The following is a 22,929-nucleotide window of genomic DNA, read 5'->3' as shown; positions in this document are numbered from 1 at the left end:
TACTTCGGTTTAATCGAAATTTCAACACCTATAGATATGAAATAAGGCAGTGTAAGGTCCGGTATGGCTGCTTGATGATCCCAAAGTCTATGGTGAAAAAACCTAAGAAGAAATGGAGAAAAAAAGGGAAAAAAAAATCTTAGAAACTCCCATTCCAAATGAATTTCACTTAATCTTTATCCCAAATCATGAAACCTGTCGGATTAGCGTTCATTTACACAGCGTTGACGCTCGCACTTGTCGTTGCTTTTACCGTCTTAATATGCATCAGAGCTATCAAAAAGAAGAAATCCAGCGACGGAAAAGTGACGACGATCACGACGACGCCGATTTCGTTGCTGGAAGTTAAGGTCACGCTTCCGATGAAAGTAATATTTGGTGGCATTAAGGTTGCCGAGAAGTTTGATCCACCGGAAATAGCTCAAATCCCTAAAACTAGGCTCGGCGAAGGTACTTTAGGGACGTTGTTTAAGGTTGTTCTCCAATGCGGTTCGATCATAACGATTCGGAAGATTCGAGAAGGGCTGATCATGAATGCCAGTGGTCTGGAGTTGTGGATCAATTTCTTCGGCGGTATGAAGGACGATTGGTTGTTGCCGATACTTTTTAGCTTTTGGTACGGCGGCGAAGCTTTTATTTTGTACGAGTATTTGATCTTGGGAAGCTTGGAGGAGCTTTTACATGGTAAACTATGCGTCTACGTAGTCATCATCATCTCTTTGAGTGATGGATTTTTTACATCAAATCACTCACTTTGAGTGGTCTGAATCTATTAAATTATTATGATTTTAAATAGTTTGTTAATAAGTTCAATCCTTTTGTTTTGATTCATAAAATCCATCCATTCTTAATCCTTAGATTTAATTCTAACAACACTGAATTTTGAGGATCTATTTAAAATTTTCAAAAAAATTAAGGCTCTTATTAAAATTTTACCATTCCAAACAATGTTTTGAATGTATAAACATGTTTAATTAGTAAATAATCATAGTTACATGTTTGTATACTGCTGTGTGAAATTATATTTTAGATTTTATTTTAAATGTAAAATATTATTTTTTTCACTTCTAAAATCATTAGAATAAAATATAATGATTTATTTTGTCTTTTAATTTTATGAAAAAAGTGATTTTAGCATTTCATTTAATTTTTTGTTTTTTTAATTTTTAAATTTTCGTTGTTTGTCGAATCATCTCAAAGTAAATATAAAAAATTAATGTTTATTAAATTTGCTGATATGACATATGCAAATTGCCACGTGGATGTCTTATCAACAATTAAATAATTTTTTATAATTTTAAAAATATGTTTTGGAGTTTAAATTAACATTTTTCTATCAATTTTAAATGTGTGTAGGCAGTGAAGGAGTTCAGTTCACTCCACTAAACTGGGAAATAAGGAAAAAAATAGCATTATATGCAGCCCAAGCAGTGGCATTAATCCACAGCCGAGTAACCAAAAATGGCGAACCACTCATTTGCGGTGTGATCAAAGCTTCTAACATCCTAATCCGAGTAGATTTCTCCGCGTGCCTCTCTAGCTACGAAACACCGTACTTAGTCCCTCCTGAAATGATCATCAAACGAAACCCAGGTCGAGTTGCGCCGGAGCTAAAGTACCATTATCAGAAAACATTCACACAAAAATCCGACGTTTACAGCTTCGGGATTTTGTTGTTAGAGCTAATCACAGGGCAAAGGCCTTCGACGACGAACTTGAGCGCTTACTTGCGTGAGAAGAAAATAAAGGGAACATTAGACAATTTATGTGATACGAAGATGGGCAGTGAAGTGAATGAAAGCATGGTGGAGATGATTGAAATTGCTTGGAGTTGCTTGTCTTGTAAGCCAAGAGATAGGCCATCCATGGATGATGTAGTTCACATGATCCAAGTATCGTAAGTTAGTCAGTACCATATTGGCAGCTGGACGCATCGTTTTTTTTAGAACTAGTACGTATTAATCTTGATTTCTTTTTATGTACCGTTTTAAATTTATTGATATTTTGTAACACCCCTTACTTAAGTAAACATTTAACACTGAACATGTATTTACGATTTCAAATACTTTTGAATTGGACTTCTAAAAATGAATTTAAAGCCTTATTACACCTTTAAGAACATAATTAGATTATTAATAAAGATTAATCATATATAAAATTTGTTTTGAGTCTCATTTAATTCAAATAAAACTTTTCAGTTGTAAACCTATATGTCTCGAGACCAAGGCCAATATGTCTCGAGACATAGCCATGACACCATAGAAGCGTAGCTTCAAAATGGCTTGTCTCGAGACACACGAGTATAGGTTCTTGAGACAAAGGGGCTTATGTCTTGAGACATGACTCAGTTATGATAGATTTTTAGCTTTGAAGTTTTTATGTCTCAAGACATAGTTCGCATGTCTCGAGACTTAGGACAAGGCAACTTCGAAGTTAAACTTCTACAGTGTCATGACTATGTCTTCAGACCAATAGGCCTCTGTTTCAAGACATACTGAGCCATAGTTGAAAATTTTTATTTGAATTAAATAAGTCCCGAAACAAATTTTATATGATATTAAACTTTAATAATAGTCTAATTATGTTTCAAATGTGTGATAACGCCTTAAAATCATAGTTAAAAGTCCAATTTTAAAAATATTTGAAATCATCAATAATTGTTCACTGTTAAATGTAACATTCGTTGCTCGAGTTTACTTGAGTAAAATGTGTTACATATTTTTTGAAAAATTATTTAGTGTATTAAACAAACTGGGTTAAAATGAAGTTTAAGTTTTTAAGGATTTTGTTTTTTTTATCCTTTATTTGTTGTATAAGTTTCTCATTTTTTTTTTTTGTTATTTAAAGTTTAAATTTGTTAGAGTTTGTTTAAAGTTGGTTTTAGTAATTATATATTTTAACATTATTTATGCACTGATCGATGTACAGTATTTTGCTTGATGCAATTAGAATTAGGAGGAAGGGACTGATGTGATTGGGACAAGCTGGAGTTTTTAATTGATGCGAAATTAACTACATTTACAGTAAGTAGTTGCTGTTTTTTTCTCTGATAGAAGACAAATTATATTCTAAGGATACATTATCATGTATCTAAATGTTATAAAAAATAAAATGAAGATGTAAAGTCATAAAAATGGTAAAACTTTTTTTTTTTTGTTTTTTCATCCCTTGATGAATAAACAGTTTGTTGATTGTTTAATTGCACTAAACATTCTCAAATTATGAGATAAATTTTAATAAAATTTCTATATTTAAAATGTTTTAATTAAAATTTTGAAGTTTTAGTATTATATCATTCAGGTCCTTTGTCCAACATATTTATTTATTTTAACATTAAATATTACTTCCAATTTGACGTTGTTATACCCCCATATATAGCATGGCACATGGCAATACATGAGACAATTTGTAGACGACCTACTAGGGGCAATCACTTCCAACTCTCTGCTAGGGACCATCTGTAGCGACCCTTTGCTTAGGATGATCCATAGGTGACTTCCTATGCATTTTGTCCAAATCAGCTTAGATATAGTCTGTTACGCACCTTTCATGGGTACTACTTGTTGTGCACCCTCCATATGTACCATTGAGGCGTGACAACCTTGTACAGATTTAGGGATGAGAATGTCAGGGCAAGACACATAGTACACTATATGATGACAACTGACCTGTAACAATCCTATCATCTAGCCAAGCACACACAACCTTGCAAGGCACTACATGGTCAACTATGTTGCACTTCAAGACAAGGAGTGACCCCTTTATATAAGCATGAGTGCATGAGAAACCAAGGATTGGCTCCCTCACCCTTGAAAAACCTTAGCTTTTTTCTTCTCTTTCTTCTCCTCCTTCTCCCTTCCTTAGTTTCTTATCTCCAGCTCTCTGCTTATCATAGGTGAACCAATAATTTGAATCAATTTAATTAAAAATAATATTTTAAAATAATAAAAAAATTATTAAATCAAACGATAAACAACCATGTCAGGCATTTATTGTTTAAGGTCAAATTATGGTTATGGTCCTCTACTGTGTTTAAATTTAAGGCTTAATATCTATACTTTAATTTGACATAGTTTGGTTTGCGTACTTTTATAGTTGACACCCTTAATTGTACCGATTAAAATGTTGAGGCAAATTTCTTCTTAAAAATACACATTCCAACTTATCATGTCAAAATAGATTGTGTGTGTCTGTTAGAAATGAGTTTTAAAAAATAACGTCATCATTTTAATTGAAATAATTAAGAATGTTAATTGTTTGGGTTGACTACTGATTTCATTGTAAAAGTATATGATCAAATTATGTAAAACTAAAATACAAAAATTAAATCCCAAATGTGAGCATAGTAGATGAATCAAAGCTAAAATTAGACAATTAAAGTATAATGATTAAAAAAGGGTTAAATCACTTTTTAGGTCTCAACTTGGTAATTATCCTCATATTGGGACCTGAACTTTTTTTTTATTCAAGTTAGTCCATGAACTTAACAATTGTTTCCACATTAGGGCCTAAACTTTTTTTTTGTCTAACCTAGGCCTTGAACTTAGCAATTGTGCTCACATTGAGGCTTGAGCTTTTTTTAGTCCAGGTTAATCCTTGATAGTTACTTGAAAACCCTAAAATCCAAGCCAAAATGTGAAAACAATTGTCAAGTTTATGCCTCAATTTGGGAACAATTGTCAAGTTCAGGAATTAACTTGGACAAAAAAAGTTTAAGCTCCAATATCGGAATAATTACCTAGTTTAAGTCACAATATGAGAATAATTACCAAGTTCATGGTCTAACTTAAACAATTTTTTTTCAAATCCTGATGTGAGAATTGTTGTCAAGTTTAGACCCCAAATAATTATTTAACCCCCCGAAAAAAAAGAAAAAGAAAGGAGTTGGATGTGTCACGTGTTTAATAAAGAGAAGCCCTTAAGGTATTCATTTTATACGTACTAGTATAGTTTCTAATTCACGTTTGAGGTTAGGTTAATTATTTGTTTGGGCCAAATTATAGATTAAAAATATTCTCAAAGTCTTTATACACTTCGTATATCTAAAATTATTTTTTTTATTTTTTAATATTTGTAAATTAAAGTCAAAATTTATCACTGTTAAAATTCATCTGTTAAATTCATTGGCATGACATTTGAAATTAAAAAAAGAAAATGCTAATCTGAAATTTTTCATAAAAATAAAAATTCAAACTTATCGTGATAATTTTTATTTTTATTTTGAAATAATGTTATTAAAGAAATGACTATAACATTTCAATCGAAATAGTTAACACTATAACTATTTTTACTAACTAAATAAATTATAAAAATGGATTACCAAACTATGTAAAAGAAATTGTATAAATTAATTTCTAAATTTTAACATGGACCAAAAGTAAATTTTAATTATTATTTTATAATGTAAGAAATAGAAAACAAACCTAAATATTAAGAAATCGCGTGATAGTTTTTAAAACTGTTTGGGCATTAATTATATATAGAATATATTTTATTTTTTAAAAAAAAAGAAAAAATAACATTTAATACTTGAATTTAGTAATTATTTTTAACTTGGTCTTAGAATTTTTTTTGTCCACATTAATCTCGAAATATGATAATTTTTTTTACTTTAATCTTTGAGTTTAGATTTTATTTAAGAGCGATGATGTGATACTTTAAGATTGAATTATGTTATGACATGAATTTTTTAAAGAATTTATATAAAATCTTTAAAAAGATAAAAGAAAAATATAAAGAGATTATAATTTTTTTTTAAAGAATGAAGTGATGACATGCATGCACATAGGTCCGAATGACGGACGAAAATCTAATGGGACAAGTGGAGTGCCTTTGGCTACTAATTTGCCACGATAGATGGTACTTATTCGTCATAAATGCATGCAAACATAATGCAATCACACACTAGTTATGAAGCGTGGTTTGAAAAATAGGTCGAAAATATAATTTTGAAAAATAAGTTTGAATAAAAAATAATATTTTGATTAAGAATTTTTTTATTTAGGTTCGGCTTAATTCGAATTAGTTGTTTTGTTGCTACTTTATTATTATTTCGTTATTATATTGTTATTATTTTATTGTTATTTTTTTAGATATTATACAATTCTTATTTTATTGTTAATTTTGTTATTATTCTAAGGACGTTTACTTAGAAGTTGCAACTATTTTAGTATTATTTAAAAATAAATATTTTTAATTTATTTTCAATTTGTTAGAAAATATTTATTTTAATATTTTTAGTGTATTTGATGTACTATATTTTTTTAAATTTATTTTTGTATAAAAAATAATCTATAAAAAAATTAATATAGACAAGTCAAGTCGGAATTAGATTTAGTATTTTTAATCTAAGACAAACTTGAGTAAAAATTTAAGCACAATTTTTCAGACCAAATTAGACCCAAACCTAGAAAAATAGAATTAAAATTTCACATCTACCCAATATTAACTCTACCCAACTCAACCATGATGAAGTTTAATTAAAAGTGTATTTGGTCATCAAAATAAAATAACAAGCACCAAAAATTTGACTCCCTACACCTAGCTACTACTAATCAAAGCTTTCTTTGATTTTCTTTTTCCAAAATCTTTAAAAATTATTCCAACCAAATTAGGTTTATAGTTGGTATGGTGAAAGAAGATTACAAAATAAAATAAAATAAATGTAAATTGATATTATTTTATTATGTGAATTGGATTGAACTGATTGATTGATATATAATTTAAACAAAAAAATTAAATTAATCTTTCAATAAATAGTTCGAAATAAATAAAAAATAAAAAATTATATATTTAATTATTATTGAATTGATAGTTAAATCGAAAAATTCAATCATTAATTTAATTATTAAAACACTTATAATTGTTATAGTGGTAAATGACTTACATTGCTTATCTCTTAATTGACACCGAATTTCGAGTACAAACCCAGATAATCACTTCCCTGCCATAACATCATTGTCATATTAATATTGTTTCTTGGTTAGTTGAGCTAATAAGTAGGACATTAAATATCAACCTAAAACATACGAATTGGACCGATTAATTAATGCTTAGAATAATCTTTTTAATTCAAGGTAATATATTTAAATATATTTAAATTTACGGTTTTTTGTGTTCACATTAATTTAAATATAATTGAGTTAAAGACTCAATTCATAAATGAAAATGGAATAATAATTTTAAAGATGTTTGGTGGGGATAGGTTTTGTGTTAGGTAAATAGAAAATAAATGAAAAAAATATAATAAAAAAAGTATGTGCATGCATATCTATATATATAGTCTTTTTCTTCTTTAAGAGGTTAATTTAGCATCTTCTTCTAAAATGGCTTCAAGCAGTAACTCAGAAATAGCCCGTGTATTCTTCCCTTCATATCCCATGTTCCAACTTTACAAAGACGGACGCGCCGAGAGACTCCGGAAAACGGTAACGGTCCCAGCGTCCGACGACCCCAAAACCGGCGTTCGGTCTAAAGACGCACCGGTGCCTCCCCTATCGTCAGCTCGTATTTTCCTCCCCAAAACCTCAGACCCCACCGCCAAACTCCCGCTCCTCATCTACATCCACGGCGGCGCGTTTTGCATCGAGTCCCCTTTCTCCCCCACTTACCACAACTACCTCACTTCCCTCGTCGCCAAAGCCAAGGTAATAGCCGTTTCCGTACAGTACAGGAAAGCTCCGGAGCACAACCTCCCCGCCGCGTACGACGACGCCTGGGATGCAATCAACTGGATCGCTTCCCACATTGAAAGGAACGGTCCCGAGCCATGGCTCAACGAAAACGCCGACTTTGATAAAGTGTTCTTAGGCGGCGACAGTGCTGGAGCCAACATCGCTCACAACATGATAATGAAATCCGCCCGAGACGACCAAGTCCGACTCAAACTCTCCGGTTTGCTTTTGATGAACCCTTTTTTCATGAACGACGAGCCTGACGAACTTATATCATTCATTTTCCCTTCGAGCAAAGGTCCCAATGACCCGAGGTTGAACCCGGCTTGTATCGCCATTAAAGAGCTGGCTGCTGGTCTGGTCTGCAAAAGGATACTGGTCTGTGTTGCAGAGAAGGATTTTCTGAGAGAAAGGGGTGTGAGTTACTATGAAACGGTGAAGAACAGTGGGTGGAATGGGGTTATAGAAATGGTGGAGATTGAAGGGGAAGAGCATGTTTTTTATTTGTTTAAACCAGATTGTGAGAAAGCTGGTGAGTTGATGGATCGAGTTTCTTCATTTCTGAATCTTTGAAGCTTTGAAACTTGAAATTCCCCAAGGATCAAATTGTAAAATGGTCAACTTTTAGAGCCAGCATTGTTGAAATAAAAGCGCCATTAGTAGGATTTCTTCTGTGTGTTTTTATTATTGGCTAAATCCTGCTATTAGTCTTTATACTTTGTGAAAGTTGTGGATTTGGTCCCATTACTTTAATTTGATCAATTTTAGTCCTTGTACTTTTTAAATTTTAAAATTTTAGTCCTACAGTTAAATCTATTTGATTAAATTCAATTACCAGTATTTTACTATGCATATAATTATAGATTTAGTTCATATTTTCTAATTAGATATTATATGGAGTAGATAGGTGTTTCGAGTTTTATCTATTTTAGAGCAACATGTTTAAGGGGTAATGCACTTTTTAGGAATTGAACTTGAAAATTTTTTCTATAGTGAGATTTGAATTTTTTTTGTTCAACTTAGTTTTTGAATTTCACAATTGTTCCGACATTGGGATTTAAATTAAGTAATTATTCACGTATTGGGACTTGACTTTCTCTCCCCCCCTCTTTTTAAGGATATATCTCAATATTAAGGACTAATTTGGACAAAAAAAGTTCAAGTTCTAATTTGATAACAATTGCCAAGTTTAAAGACTAAATTGAATTAAAAAAAATTGAAATCCTAATGTGAAAATAATTACTAAATTTAAATATTAACTTAGAAAAAACATTTTAAGCTGAAAATAATTGTTAAGTTGAAATCCAAAACAATGCATTAACCCAAATGTTAATATATTTAATTTGTTTTTATGTGTGTTGATGAGACGGGTCAAGATTTCTTTAAAAAAGTTAGACTCGACCTTGACCTGATGGGTTCAAATGATTGAAGCCTGGCCTAAAGCTGGCCTAATTGGGAATACCTTTAGTGCCTCTAGTTTGGCCTCATTTTGCCTAAATTTTTTGAATTTAATGGCATGTTTAGTTTAACAAAATGAAACGAAAATTTAAAGGATCAAATTGAAAAAAAATAAGAAATTCATATATATTGCCAAAAGAAAAAGAGCCCTCTCTAGCCATAGGTATACATATGCATAATTTCAACTTTTCTCTTCTGTCACTGCCACGTGTGGTCCTGCCAATAATTGAAAAGTAAATGTTGAAATATGTTGTAAGTTTATATATATTGCCAAAAGAAAAAGAGCCCTCTCTAGCCATAGGTATACATATGCATAATTTCAACTTTTCTCTTCTGTCACTGCCACGTGTGGTCCTGCCAATAATTGAAAAGTAAATGTTGAAATATGTTGTAAGTTTATATATTTTTCGTAAATTTAAAATTTAGTCTTTATATTTTTATTTTTAAAAATTTAGTCTTTTTATTTTTCAGATTTTAAATTTTAGATTCAGTTGTTAACACTGTTAATATTATTTTGTTAAATTTAAGTTCTTTATAACGTTTTCTTTTTAAGTATATTACTACCAAGTGAGTATTTTTTTATTTCAAAATATTAAACCAATAAATTTAACAAAAAAATAATAGCGTTAATAATTAGATCTAAATTTTAAATCAATGAAAAGTGGAGCGACCTATGGTATATTTTAATCAAAGTAAATAGCTCTCCAACCACGTGTCAAGCATGGTATGAATCACGTGAAAAATCCGTCATCTTATGTCACGGTTTTCTTCTTCAATTTTAAAAAGGTAAATCACACCGAAAGTCATTAAATTATTAATAAATTTATATTTTGGTCAATTAATTTTAAAAAATTATAAAATAGTCATTAGATAATTTGAAAGTTTTTATTTAACCCACTAAACTATTCGAAAGTTTTTTATTTAAGTCAATAGGCTATTAAGTTCTTTTTAAGTTAAGCTAGTAAACTCTAATTTAATGATCAGTATGATGGATTAATATTAGACTTGATCATTTGGGCAAAAATATAAGGAAAAAAATGGGCTTAGACAAAAAAATAATACCCATTTTCTAAACAGGTCGGGCTCCGGGTAAGAATTTTTTTGTTCAGGTCCGACCCGAATCTGACTAATTTTTTTCTATTTCTATTTCTATTTGCTACTATTTTGTTGCTATTTTGACTACCATTTTTGTAACGCCCCCTTTACCCGAGACCATCTCCAGAGTCGAGCACGAGGCATTACTAAACTTATTTGAGCACTTGAACAAATTCAAACAATTTATATCACACTTTCCAGACAAGCTGTCCAACTGCGTTACAGACGCAAAAAAAATCATGTCTCGAGTTACAAAACACGAAATCCAAATCCGTAAATTTTCCCCAAATCTAGGCTCATATATCTACTTACTAATTTTTTCTAGAATTTTTGATTGGGCCAATTAGTACAGTTTATTAGTTGAAGTCTCCCCTGTTTCAGGGTTCGGCTACTCTGACCCCTGTGCACTACGAACCAAATTTCTCCATGTACAGAATTCAAATAACCAAGCCGATTGTTTCTCTTAAAAATAGACTCAATAAGAAATCCATATATATATAGTATGACTCCTAAATATTTTTGTACATTTTTTAACGATTTTTACAAATCAGAACATGGGAGTTCAAAATCACTCTGACTTTGTCTCACAAAAATTCAAATATCTCCTGATATGAAAACCTTTTGCTTACACCGTTTCTTCTATGTGAAACTAGATTCAATAAGATTTAATTTCATATTTTATTCAACCTCTAATGAGATTTTCATAATTTATGGTTAATTTTCAAATTCAAACTGCTGCTACTAACCAAAAACTGTTTTAGTACAAAATGTTGACATCTTTACTTCATTTCATTTAAACTCTATACATGCCATATAAATCTTCAAACATAAAACAAAAGCTACCGGAATTGATCTGGATAGCGTGCTTTGTTGTGTTCTTCCGATCTACCAACTTCACTTCAATTCAATCTACATAAAAATATCAAACACACACAAGTAAGCTTATTGAAGCTTAGTAAGTTCATAGGTTTAAAAGTAATGCTTACCAACATAATATTTCCAAACAATACCAAAACATTTACTAAAGTTTCCTGCGATTCACAACCATTGTTATAATAATTCACATAGTTGAGCTCAACAATAACAACTACTCAATCTCTTTCATTTGGATCACTTCTCTTTTATTTATTATAATCAAATTAGGAAACGGCTTACGAAATTGAGTACGTCGTTGTTCAGTGCCACGATTCATAACTCAGTATGGTTTTCCTCATTGAAATACGATACTTACATTTTACAACTCGGTATGGGCAATGCCATACCTACATTTCTTAACTCAGTATGGATTTGATAATACCATACCTACATATCACAATTTAGTATGGATGATACCATACTTACATATCACAACTCCGTATGGATGATACCATACCTACATTTCACAACTCAATATGGATGATACCATACCTACATTTCACACTTTTCCATGGAACAACCATGGTCTTATCCGTCAATTCATCACATGTCACGATACGAACGTACTCAATCCTGCGTTTTTCCTAATTTGCATTTCCACATTTATTCTTTCATTAACAAAATTTACACAATCCCACAACAAATTCATATATAATAACACATTACTTCAATCATTCCCAAATAAACATGTAAATTCAACCACATGAACTTACCCGGCTAATTTGTAGAAGATATTGAAATTTAGGGACTATTCCGCAACTTTTTCTTTTCCTCGTTCTTCTTTGGATTCTTGATCTATAATATAAAATATTTCTACTCATTAGCATTTATTTGATTTCTATTTCACTTCACAATTTATGCTGTTCAAATTTCGAAATTACACTTTTACCCCAAAATTTACAGTTTTCACAATTTAGTCCCTGCTCAATTCACCCATCAATTGAACTAATTTTTCTCAATTAACACTTTATTTTATCATTATAAACTATTTCAAAACCTTTTATATTCTGAATTTCAACAGCAACCTTCAATTCGTAACTTTTTCACAATTAGGTCCTAAATATCATTTCCTATCAAAATCACTTAATAAAACCACCTTAATATGAAATTAGAACTTAAATTTCATAATAATTCATCATAAACTTCCCTAATCCATCCAGCTTAACTTCCAATTTCACCCATAAAATCAAAAACTAATGAATTCTATAAGTGGACCTAATTGTAAAAGTCATAAAAATATAAAAAAATTATCAAGAAAAAAGCAAGAATTAAACTCACATGATGTAAAAATATGAAAAACCAGCTTTCTTCAGACCTTCTATGGCGTTTTGGCTGAGAAAATATGAAGAAATGTCTAGATTTTTCAATTACATCATTATTTAACTATTAACTTTTATGCTATTTTCAATTTTCTCCCTTGTTCACATTGTTTTCTTGCTTATTTCATACCCAAACCGTCCAGCCATTAACCTTGGGTCTAATTGCTCTTTAAATCCATCTTTTTAAATACTTAAGCTATTTACTCACAATTTAACAAATTTTGCGCTATTTTCAATTTTGTCCTTTTTAATTAATTAGCCATCCAAACGTTAAAATTTTCTAACAAAACTTTAATACTAACTCAATGACACTCCATAAATATTTATAAAAATATTTATAGCTCGATTTTCAATTTTGAGGTCTCGATACCTCGTTTTTGACCCGTTTGACCTAATAAATTCTTTTAATTCACTAATTTCACCATTTCACAAATTCTTCTAAATTCTTACTTGACTCATAAATATTAAATTACTATCTTGTTCAATCTTATTTATCGGATTTAGTGACCTCAAATCACCATTTCTGACACCACTGAAAATTAGGCTGTTACAACTCTCCCCCCTTTAAAAATTTCGTCCTCGAAATTTGTTACGTGAAAATATATTTGGATACTATGATCTCATTGACTCCTCTGTTTCCCAGGTTGCCTCCTCCATACCATGTCGATGCCATAATACTTTAACCAATTGTACTTTTTTGTTCCGCAATTCTTTAACTTCACGAGCCAAAATCTTCACTGGTTCTTCTGAATAAGTCATATCTAGTTGAAGCTCAATTTCAATATGAGGAATTACGTGTGAAGGATCTGACCTATACCGCCTTAGCATAGACACATGAAACACATTGTGAATCTTCTCAAGTTCCGGAGGTAAAGCCAACTGATAAGCTACAGGACCAATCATTTCCACAACTTCATATGGCCCTATGAATCTCGGACTTAATTTCCCCTTTTTACCAAACCGTAACACATTTTTCCACGGTGAAACTTTTAAAAATACTCGATCACCCACAACATATTCTATGTCTCTTCGTTTTAAATCCGTATATGACTTCTGATGGTCTGAAGCAGCTTTTAGACTATCTCGAATAATCCGGACTTTCTCTTCGGTTTCTCGAATCAAATCAACCCCAACTATTTTTGATTCACTCAATTCAAACCAACACAATGGAGTCTTGCATTTTGTACCATAAAGAGCCTCAAATGGTGCCATTTTTATACTAGATTGATAGCTATTGTTGAAAGCAAACTCAGCCAACGGTAAATACCTTTCCCATCTGTCACCAAACTCGAGTATACTACATCTTAACATATCTTTTAAAATTTGAATCACTCGCTCTGACTGTCCATCTGTTTGAGGATGAAATGTTGTACTAAAATTCAATCTGGTGCCTAAAGCTTCTTGCAATTTATTCTAAAATCTTGAAGTAAACCTCGGATCCCAGTCTGAAATGATAGATATTGGAACTCCATGTAGTCTCACAATCTTTGACACATACAATTCTGCTAACTTCTTAAGTGAAAAATCTGTTCTGACTGGAATAAAATGTGCTGACTTTGTCAATCTATCAATAATCACCCATATCGAATCTTTCTTTCTTGGAGTCACAGGCAAACCTGACACAAAATCCATTGAAATATGCTCCCACTTCCATTCAGGAATCATAATGGGTTGTAATAAACCCGTTGGCACTTGATGCTCTGCTTTAACTTGCTGGCAAATCAAACATTTTGCAATAAATTCTGAAATTTCTCTTTTCACACCAGGCTACCAATATGTCTTTTTCAGATCACCATACATCTTTGTACTACCCGGATGAATAGAATACATACTATTATGCGCTTCAGAAAGAATATCATTCTTTAAATCAGAATTATTTGGAACACAAATCCTATTATGATAGCGCAATATACCTTCATCATCAATACTGAACTCTGAATCTAAATTATCCCGAACCATTAGCCGTGTCAGCACCAATTTTGGATCTTCATTCTGCAGCTTCTGAATTTGTTGAAGAAACATTGGTTTTACCTTCAATTCTACTAATACAACACCTTCTTCATTAAGAGCCAAATGAGCATTCATTGCCCGAAGTGCAAACAAGGATGACTTTCGACTCAGTGCATCAGTAACTACATTAGCTTTCCCTAGATGATAGTCAATAACTAAATCATAGTCTTTCAACAACTCTAACCACCATCTCTGTCTTAAGTTCAGTTCCTTCTGAGTCATTAAGTATTTCAAACTTTTGTGATCCGTATACATATAACACTTCTCACCATATAAATAGTGTATCCAAATTTTTAAAGCAAAAACAATTGCAGCTAACTCAAGATCATGTGTAGGGTAATTCTTTTCATGTGGTTTTAATTGCCGTGAAGCATAAGCCACCACCTTTCCCGACTGCATTAACACACAACCCAAACCACTTAAAGATGCATCACTGTACACAACATACGGTATACCTGATTCTGGTTGAGTCAAAACTGGAGCTTCTGTTAACATTTTCTTTAACTGATCAAAGCTCTACTGACATTCATCAGACCACATAAACTCAGCATTCTTCTGTAATAAACGAGTCATTGGTGAAGCAATCATGGAAAAATTCTTTACAAAACGGCGATAGTATCCTGCTAATCCCAGAAAACTTCGCACTTCAGTTACATTCTTCAGTGTTTTCCAATTCACCACTGCCGAAACTTTACTTGAATCCATACGAATTCCTTCAGCTGATATAATATGACCCAGAAATCCAACCTCATGAAGCCAAAACTCACATTTACTAAATTTCACATATAACTGCTTTTCTCTCAAAGTCTGTAGTACAATTCTCAAGTGTTGTGCATGTTCGGATTCTGTCTTTGAATAGACCAATATGTCATCAATAAATACCACCACAAATCTATCTAAATAAGACTGAAAAATTCGATTCATTAAATCCATAAATGCAGCAGGGGCATTCGTTAAACCAAAAGGCATTACCAAAAATTCGTAGTGACCATACCGAGTTCGAAAAGTAGTCTTTGGCACATCACACTCTTTAACCTTCAGCTGATAATACCCAGATCTAAGGTCTATTTTGAGAACTCTATTTTGAGAACACTGCAGCACCTTTCAGTTGATCAAATAAATCATCGATACGAGGTAATGGATATTTATTTTTAATTGTTACCTTGTTCAACTGTCTGTAATCAATACACAATCGCAACGAACCATTTTTTTTTCACAAATAAGACAGGTGTGCCCTAAGGTGATGTACTCAGTCTGATGAACCCTTTGTCCAATAACTCTTGCAACTGTGTCTTCAACTCTTTTAACTCAGCTGGTTCCATTCTATACGGTGTTATTGATATCGGAGCTGTACCCGAAATTACATCAATTGTGAATTCAACCTCACAATATGGGGGTAAACCAGGTAATTCCTCAGGAAACACATCAGTAAACTCATTAACAACTGACAATTGTTCCATCTTCAATTCAGAACCCCGAGTATCAAGAATATAAGCTAAAAAAGCTTCATTACCTTTCTGAATCAATTTTCGAGCTGTAAAGGCTGAAATAATTCCGACATCATTCTTTTTATCCCCAAACTCAGCTGAAACTATTTCCCCTGTTTGGCATTTTAAATCAATCCGTTTTTCTCTACAATTCACTATGACGTCGTGTTTAATCAAGCAATCCATTCCAAGAATAACATCAAATTCTCGGAAAGGTAACAACATTAAATCAACAGAGAATTCACAGCCTTGTATTTTCAGTGGACAATTCCGACATATTAAATTAACCAACACACTTTGCCCTAGTGGATTAGTGACTTGCAATTCAAGGTCAGTGGACTCAACAGTCATTTTCTTTTCTGACACTAATGCAGTGCAAATATATGAATGTGTAGATCCAGGATCAATTAAAGCATACACAGAATCATCAAAAAGATAGAAATTACCAGCTATCACATGTGGAGCAGAAGCTTCTTCTCTTGTCCGGATAGCATATGTACGTGCAGGTGCTCTTGTCTCTGATCGAGCTGCAGTATCTCTCGTTCCCGAATGAACAGTTCCAGCAGCACTATTTTGACCCGAACGTTTACCTTTCTGAGGAGTATTTGCTTGCTTCTCCCCTTGTTCTCTATCTTCTTTTAATAATTGAGGACAGTCCCGAATAAAATGATCAGTTCCACCACATTTATAACAAGCTCCGGCTCTTCCCCAACACTCACCAATATGAAATCTACCATAATTTTTACATCTAAGTCTCGGAATATTTTGCACACTACTAACACTAGCTGCTGGTTTCTTAGTTACTTCGACATCTTGTTGAGTCGTTTTACTTTTACTCGATCGTTCCAGAATTATAACAGGTCGACTAGAATCATCTCTGAACTTTTTGACCGGAAAAGTCGAAGTTGGTCTAGAGAAACTTCTTTTGTATACCTCTTTACCTCTTCTTTCTCTTTGCATCTTTCTGTTATACACTTCTTCCATCTTTTGAGCTCGATCAGACAGAATCACAAATTCTCGAATCTCTGTACCTCCAATCATCATTCTGATTTCATCATTAAGCCCTTCTTCAAATCTAATGCACATTTCTTCCTCTGTCGGTACAACATCCCGAGCATATCTACTGAGATACACAAATTCTCTTTCATATTCGACCACTATTTTATTCCCTTGTCGAAGATCAAGAAATTCTCTCTTCTTCTTATCTAAATATCTCTTTCCCACATACTTCTTCTTAAATTCATTTTGGAAGAATTCCCAGGTAAGTTTATCTGCAGGTACCACTGCCTCAATGGTTTCCACCAATTATACGCTTCTTCTTTTAATAACGAAACTGCACACCTCAAATAGTCCTCCGGAGAACACATCATCTGTTTAAAAACTCTCTCCAAACTCTTTAACCAATACTCTGCTTTAACCGGATCATCGTCCGATCTCCCTCGAAATTCTTCAGCTCCAAACTTTCTGAGTTTTTCAATCGGTGTTCTTTTGCTAGATTCATCTGTTAAAAGAGGAGCAACCGGGGTTGTAACTGGTGGTACAGTAGGGGGAGGAGGAAGTTGTTGTGCCTGACTTCTTCCTTATATTGTTTCATGATACCACTGATTCATTAATCTGTAAATCATATTTTTAAGTTCTTCCTCTCTCATCAAAGAAATCGGGACATTACCACTTGTTCCCTGCTCAGAAGTCTGTATTTTACTATTAACTTCATCTTCCTGACTAGCACCATCGGGTCTATCAGGCATCTTTACAATCTATAACAAAAATTAGTACTTAGATCGGATCATTCACATCACACTATCACAGATTTATATGGCATGTATTTCTAAACACTTTACACATCAAATTCGTTCCGAGAATCGACTAAACCAAAGCTCTGATACCAATAAATGTAACAGCCCCTTTACCCGAGACCATCGCCGGAGTCGAGCACGAGGCATTACTAAACTTATTTGAGCACTTAAATAAATTCAAACAATTTATATCACACTTTCTAGACAAGCTATCCAACTGCATTACAGACGCAAAAAAAAATCATATCTCGAGTTTAAAATCTCGAAATCCAAATCCGTAAATTTTCCCTAAATCTAGGCTTATATATCTACTTAATATTTTTTTTCTAGAATTTTTGGTTGGGTCAATTAGTACAGTTTATTAGTTGAAGTCTCCCCTATTTCAGGGTTCGGCTACTCTGACCCCTGTGCACTACGAACCAAATTTCTCCATGTACAGAATTCAAATAACCAAGACAATTGTTTCTCTTAAAAATAGACTCAATAAGGAATCCATATATATATAGTATGACTCCTAAATATTTTTGTACAATTTTTAATGATTTTTACAAATCAGAATAGGGGAGTTCAAAATCACTATGACCTTGTCTCACAAAAATTCAAATATCTCCTGATATGAAAGCCTTTTTCTTACACCGTTTCTTCTATGTGAAACTAGATTCAATAAGATTTAATTTCATATTTTATTCAACCTCTAATGAGATTTTCATAATTTATGGTGAATTTTCAAAGTCAAATTACTGCTACTAACCAAAAACTGTTTTAGTACAAAATGTTGACATCTTTACTTCATTTCATTTAAACTCTATACATGCCATATAAATATTCAAACATAAAATAAAAGCTACCGGAATTGATCTGGATAGCGTGCTTTGTTGTGTTCTTCCGATCTACCAACTTCACTTCAATTCAATCTACATAAAAATATCAAACACACACAAGTAAGCTTATTGAAGCTTAGTAAGTTCATAGGTTTAAAAGTAATGCTTACCAACATAATATTTCCAAACAATACCAAAACATTTACTAAAGTTTCCTGCGATTCACAACCATTGTTATAATAATTCACATAGTTGAGCTCAACAATAACAACTACTCAATCTCTTTCATTTGGATCACTTCTCTTTTATTTATTATAATCAAATTAGGAAACGGCTTACGAAATTGAGTACGTCATTGTTCAGTGCCACGATTCATAACTCAGTATGGTTTTCCTCATTGAAATACGATACTTACATTTTACAACTCGGTATGGGCAATGCCATACCTACATTTCTTAACTCAGTATGGATTTGATAATACCATACCTACATATCACAATTTAGTATGGATGATTCCATACCTACATATCACAACTCCGTATGGATGATACCATACCTACATTTCACAACTCAGTATGGATGATACCATACCTACATTTCACACTTTTCCATGGAACAACCATGGTCTTATCCGTCAATTCATCACATGTCACGATACGAACGTACTCAATCCTGCGTTTTTCCTAATTTGCATTTCCACATTTATTCTTTCATTAACAAAATTTACACAATCCCACAAAAAATTCATATATAATAACACATCACTTCAATCATTCCCAAATAAACATGTAAATTCAACCACATGAACTTACCCGGCTAATTTGTAGAAGATATTGAAATTTAGGGACTATTCCGCAACTTTTTCTTTTCCTCGTTCTTCTTTGGATTCTTGATCTATAATATAAAATATTTCTACTCATTAGCATTTATTTGATTTCTATTTCACTTCACAATTTATGCTGTTCAAATTTCAAAATTACACTTTTACCCCAAAATTTACAGTTTTCACAATTTAGTCCCTGCTCAATTCACCCATCAATTGAACTAATTTTTCTCAATTAACACTTTATTTTATCATTATAAACTATTTCAAAACCTTTTATATTCTGAATTTCAACAGCAACCTTCAATTTATAACTTTTTCACAATTAGGTCCTAAATATCATTTCCTATCAAAATCACTTAATAAAACCACCTTAATATGAAATTAGAACTTAAATTTCATAATAATTCATCATAAACTTCCCTAATCCATCCAGCTTAACTTCCAATTTCACCCATAAAATCAAAAACTAATGAATTCTATAAGTGGACCTAATTGTAAAAGTCATAAAAATATAAAAAAATTATCAAGAAAAAAGTAAGAATTAAACTCACATGATGTAAAAATATGAAAAACCAGCTTTCTTCAGACCTTCTATGGCGTTTTGGCTGAGAAAATATGAAGAAATGTCTAGATTTTTCAATTACATCATTATTTAACTATTAACTTTTATGCTATTTTCAATTTTCCCCCTTGTTCACATTGTTTTCTTGCTTATTTCATACCCAAACCGTCCAGCCATTAACCTTGGGTCTAATTGCTCTTTAAATCCATCTTTTTAAATACTTAAGCTATTTACTCACAATTTAACAAATTTTACGCTATTTTCAATTTTGTCCTTTTTAATTAATTAGCCATCTAAACGTTAAAATTTTCTAACAAAACTTTAATACTAACTCAATGACACTCCATAAATATTTATAAAAATATTTATAGCTCAATTTTCAATTTTGAGGTCTCGATACCTCATTTTTGACCCGTTTGACCTAATAAATTCTTTTAATTCACTAATTTCACCATTTCACAAATTCTTCTAAATTCTTACTTGACTCATAAATATTAAATTACTATCTTGTTCAATCTTATTTATCGGATTTAGTGACCTCAAATCACCATTTCCGACACCACTGATAATTAGGCCATTACAATTTTACTATTACATTGTTACTATTTTATTGTTATTGTTTGGATATTGTATAACTCTTTTTTTATTGTTAATTTTGCTACTATTTTAGAGGCGTTTACTTGCTAAGTACCAATTATCTTAGTGTTATTTAAGTACAAATTTTTTAATGTATTTTCAATTGTTTGGAAATATTTATTTTAATGTTTGTAATGTATTTGATGTATTATATATTTTTAAGTTATTTTTATATAAAAATTAATACGGGCGGGCCGGGTCAAGATAGACTGGGGTTAGCATTTTCATTTGGGTCAGGCTTTGGCAAAATTTTAGGCACATTTTTTGGCTAGGCTCAAGCCTAGAAAATCGACCTAAAATTTTGCATCGAACCGACCCATGATCAAGTCTAATTAGCACACATTGATGAGTAGAAAAAATATACCTTAGATCCAAATCAATCTAATAGTCAGTGTCGGAGATTAGAGAAGAAAACTGTTTGGATTTTTTTTTGCAGATTCGTGAGGTTTAAAGTTGTTTCATGAAAATAAAACTAAACTGTAGAAGAAAAGGAGAATGAGAGCTTTTGATTGGTGCAGACGGTGATAGTAGTGATTTTAATATCCAAGTGACTTAAATAAAATTAAGGGGTAGATGCTGGTTGTAACGTCCCCTAACCCTATACCGTCTCCAAAATAGGGTTACGATACATTACCAATCACTACAGTCCAATTCCGGTCATTAATTAAAATAAATATTCACACATATCCTAGTTTTAAGATGTCGTCCCTTTAATGGGCCCTCGCGGTCCAATATGAATAGTGAATTCAATTCGGGACTAATTTAGAATCACTACGAGTTTTTAGTAAATTTCAAAATTCATACTACATACCGTTGACAACCATAATTTACTTATTTCATCAATACTTTTACAACCTAAATGACTCTCATTAAACATCCTAGGTACATGCCATTATCAATACTCAACATACTTTACCTCATTGAATTCGGGATCGGCCTGAGATGCTGATTCAACAGTCTAGCCTTAACTTAACCTACGCACGGAAATAAACCGTACGCTGAGTATACACTCAGTGGTATTTCTATAATCCGAACACTTAAACAATTATAAAACTTATTAATTTATATATACTGAACTATTCAAACTTAATGAGTATTCAAACATTCACTTTCCAACCATTGTTTTGGTCTACTTTAAATTTCAAATCATTTATTAATTTCAATAGCAATTAATCAATCAGTAATGTTCATTAACAATCAGAACAATTATTTATTCAGTAACAGTCACTTATTCGGTAACAATGAATTATTCAATAATAACCAGTTATTCAATATCGATCAATTGATCGGTTATCCAGTAACAGTCAATTATTCAGTAAAATCAGATATTCAGTAACAATTAAGTTATTCAGTAGCAGTCATTCATTCAGTGACAATCAGTTATTCAGTAATGATAAATTATTCAGTAATATTCAGTTATTCAGTAACAGTCTAATATCCAGTAACAGTCAATTATCCGGTAACAGTCAATTATTCAGTAATAATCAGTTATTTTATACCTTTATTTACCCCTATTAACATGAATTGGACTCAAATGGATACACGGATCCAACCAACACACCAGTACGGCACATAGTGCCTCATCGGCCAAAGCCGGAACAGTAACAGTAACAGTAGCAATACGTTACACAGAGTACCTCATCGGAACAAATTCGGAACAGTAACAGTACGGTACACAGAGTACCTCATCGAACAAATCCGAATCGGTAACAGTAACGGTAACAGTAACAGTAGTCGGCACATAAGTGCCTGATCAGTAAGCCGGAAAAAACCCGTACTCTTTCATATCCTATGGCATGCCAACTATATCCGACTAGCTCGACTAGTTAATAGGGTATTTAATTCACTTTTCAGTTTTCAATTAATTCATATTTTAATTAATTAATTATATTTTTTTTTCAATTCAATATAATTCTATTCACTTTTGACTAATAAATATTTAATTTCACAATAAACACATGTTCATAATTATTTCACCACATTTTCAAATCAAATCATTTCAATAAAAACACAATACCAATAATTCATACTTTAATTATTTACCATAACATTCAATTAAAATACAACAATTATTAATTAAATTCACCCTTCAATTTCAATCAATTTTCATTTTATTTCAAATAATTTAATCAATGCACCTACCATACATAATAAATAATAAATTCAATAATTAAATATTAAGTTCGGGTTATAGAAATACAAACCGTAATTTTCGAGCTAACTCCCGTTGACTTTGTCTTGTCCTTTCTTAGCCGAGATTTCCGGTACCACATTGACTACGAAAGTAATATAATTCATAATCATTAATACATTACTAATTTATATCTTGAG

General features: G+C 31.8%; 3 protein-coding genes across 3 annotated transcripts; 2 read left to right on the top strand and 1 right to left on the bottom strand.

Annotated features, from left to right (window-relative positions):
- LOC107927864 (probable inactive receptor kinase At2g26730) lies at nt 1–2,049 on the top strand. The gene is made up of 2 exons (XM_016858988.2): nt 1–684; nt 1,357–2,049. Exons 1-2 carry the CDS (start codon nt 189–191, stop codon nt 1,899–1,901), a joined length of 1,041 nt encoding a protein of 346 aa, XP_016714477.1. The 5' UTR covers nt 1–188; the 3' UTR covers nt 1,902–2,049.
- A 5,170-nt stretch (nt 2,050–7,219) lies between these two features.
- LOC121222222 (probable carboxylesterase 13) lies at nt 7,220–8,338 on the top strand. Its single transcript, XM_041102374.1, has one exon. It carries the CDS (start codon nt 7,326–7,328, stop codon nt 8,244–8,246), a length of 921 nt encoding a protein of 306 aa, XP_040958308.1. The 5' UTR covers nt 7,220–7,325; the 3' UTR covers nt 8,247–8,338.
- A 7,367-nt stretch (nt 8,339–15,705) lies between these two features.
- Nucleotides 15,706–17,705, bottom strand: LOC121218483 (uncharacterized). The gene is made up of 4 exons (XM_041095714.1): nt 17,627–17,705; nt 17,186–17,536; nt 16,404–17,051; nt 15,706–16,322 (listed from the first exon to the last, which is right to left on the bottom strand). The coding sequence occupies exons 1-4, from the start codon at nt 17,703–17,705 to the stop codon at nt 15,706–15,708; spliced, it is 1,695 nt and encodes a 564-aa protein (XP_040951648.1).
- Between the last annotated feature and the right edge of the window lie 5,224 nt (nt 17,706–22,929).

This window comes from Gossypium hirsutum, chromosome A03, assembly GCF_007990345.1.
Source record: "Gossypium hirsutum isolate 1008001.06 chromosome A03, Gossypium_hirsutum_v2.1, whole genome shotgun sequence".
Classification (NCBI taxonomy): Eukaryota; Viridiplantae; Streptophyta; class Magnoliopsida; order Malvales; family Malvaceae; genus Gossypium; species Gossypium hirsutum.
The sequence above is the reverse complement of the archived record's forward strand: the minus strand, read 5'-3'. Positions and strand labels throughout refer to the sequence as shown.

What these genes read in the sequence shown, in the direction of transcription:
- LOC107927864 (XM_016858988.2), top strand. Translation starts at nt 189, where the DNA reads ATGAAACCTGTCGGATTAGCGTTCATTTACACAGCGTTGACGCTCGCA. An exon ending in CTTGGAGGAGCTTTTACATG is followed by an intron (nt 685 to 1,356) that starts GTAAACTATGCG and finishes AAATGTGTGTAG; the next exon opens with GCAGTGAAGGAGTTCAGTTC.
- LOC121222222 (XM_041102374.1), top strand. Translation starts at nt 7,326, where the DNA reads ATGGCTTCAAGCAGTAACTCAGAAATAGCCCGTGTATTCTTCCCTTCA.
- LOC121218483 (XM_041095714.1), bottom strand. Translation starts at nt 17,705, where the DNA reads ATGCCTGATAGACCCGATGGTGCTAGTCAGGAAGATGAAGTTAATAGT. An exon ending in TTCTGAGCAGGGAACAAGTG is followed by an intron (nt 17,537 to 17,626) that starts GTAATGTCCCGA and finishes AAACAATATAAG; the next exon opens with GAAGAAGTCAGGCACAACAA. An exon ending in CAAAATGAATTTAAGAAGAA is followed by an intron (nt 17,052 to 17,185) that starts GTATGTGGGAAA and finishes TTGTACCGACAG; the next exon opens with AGGAAGAAATGTGCATTAGA.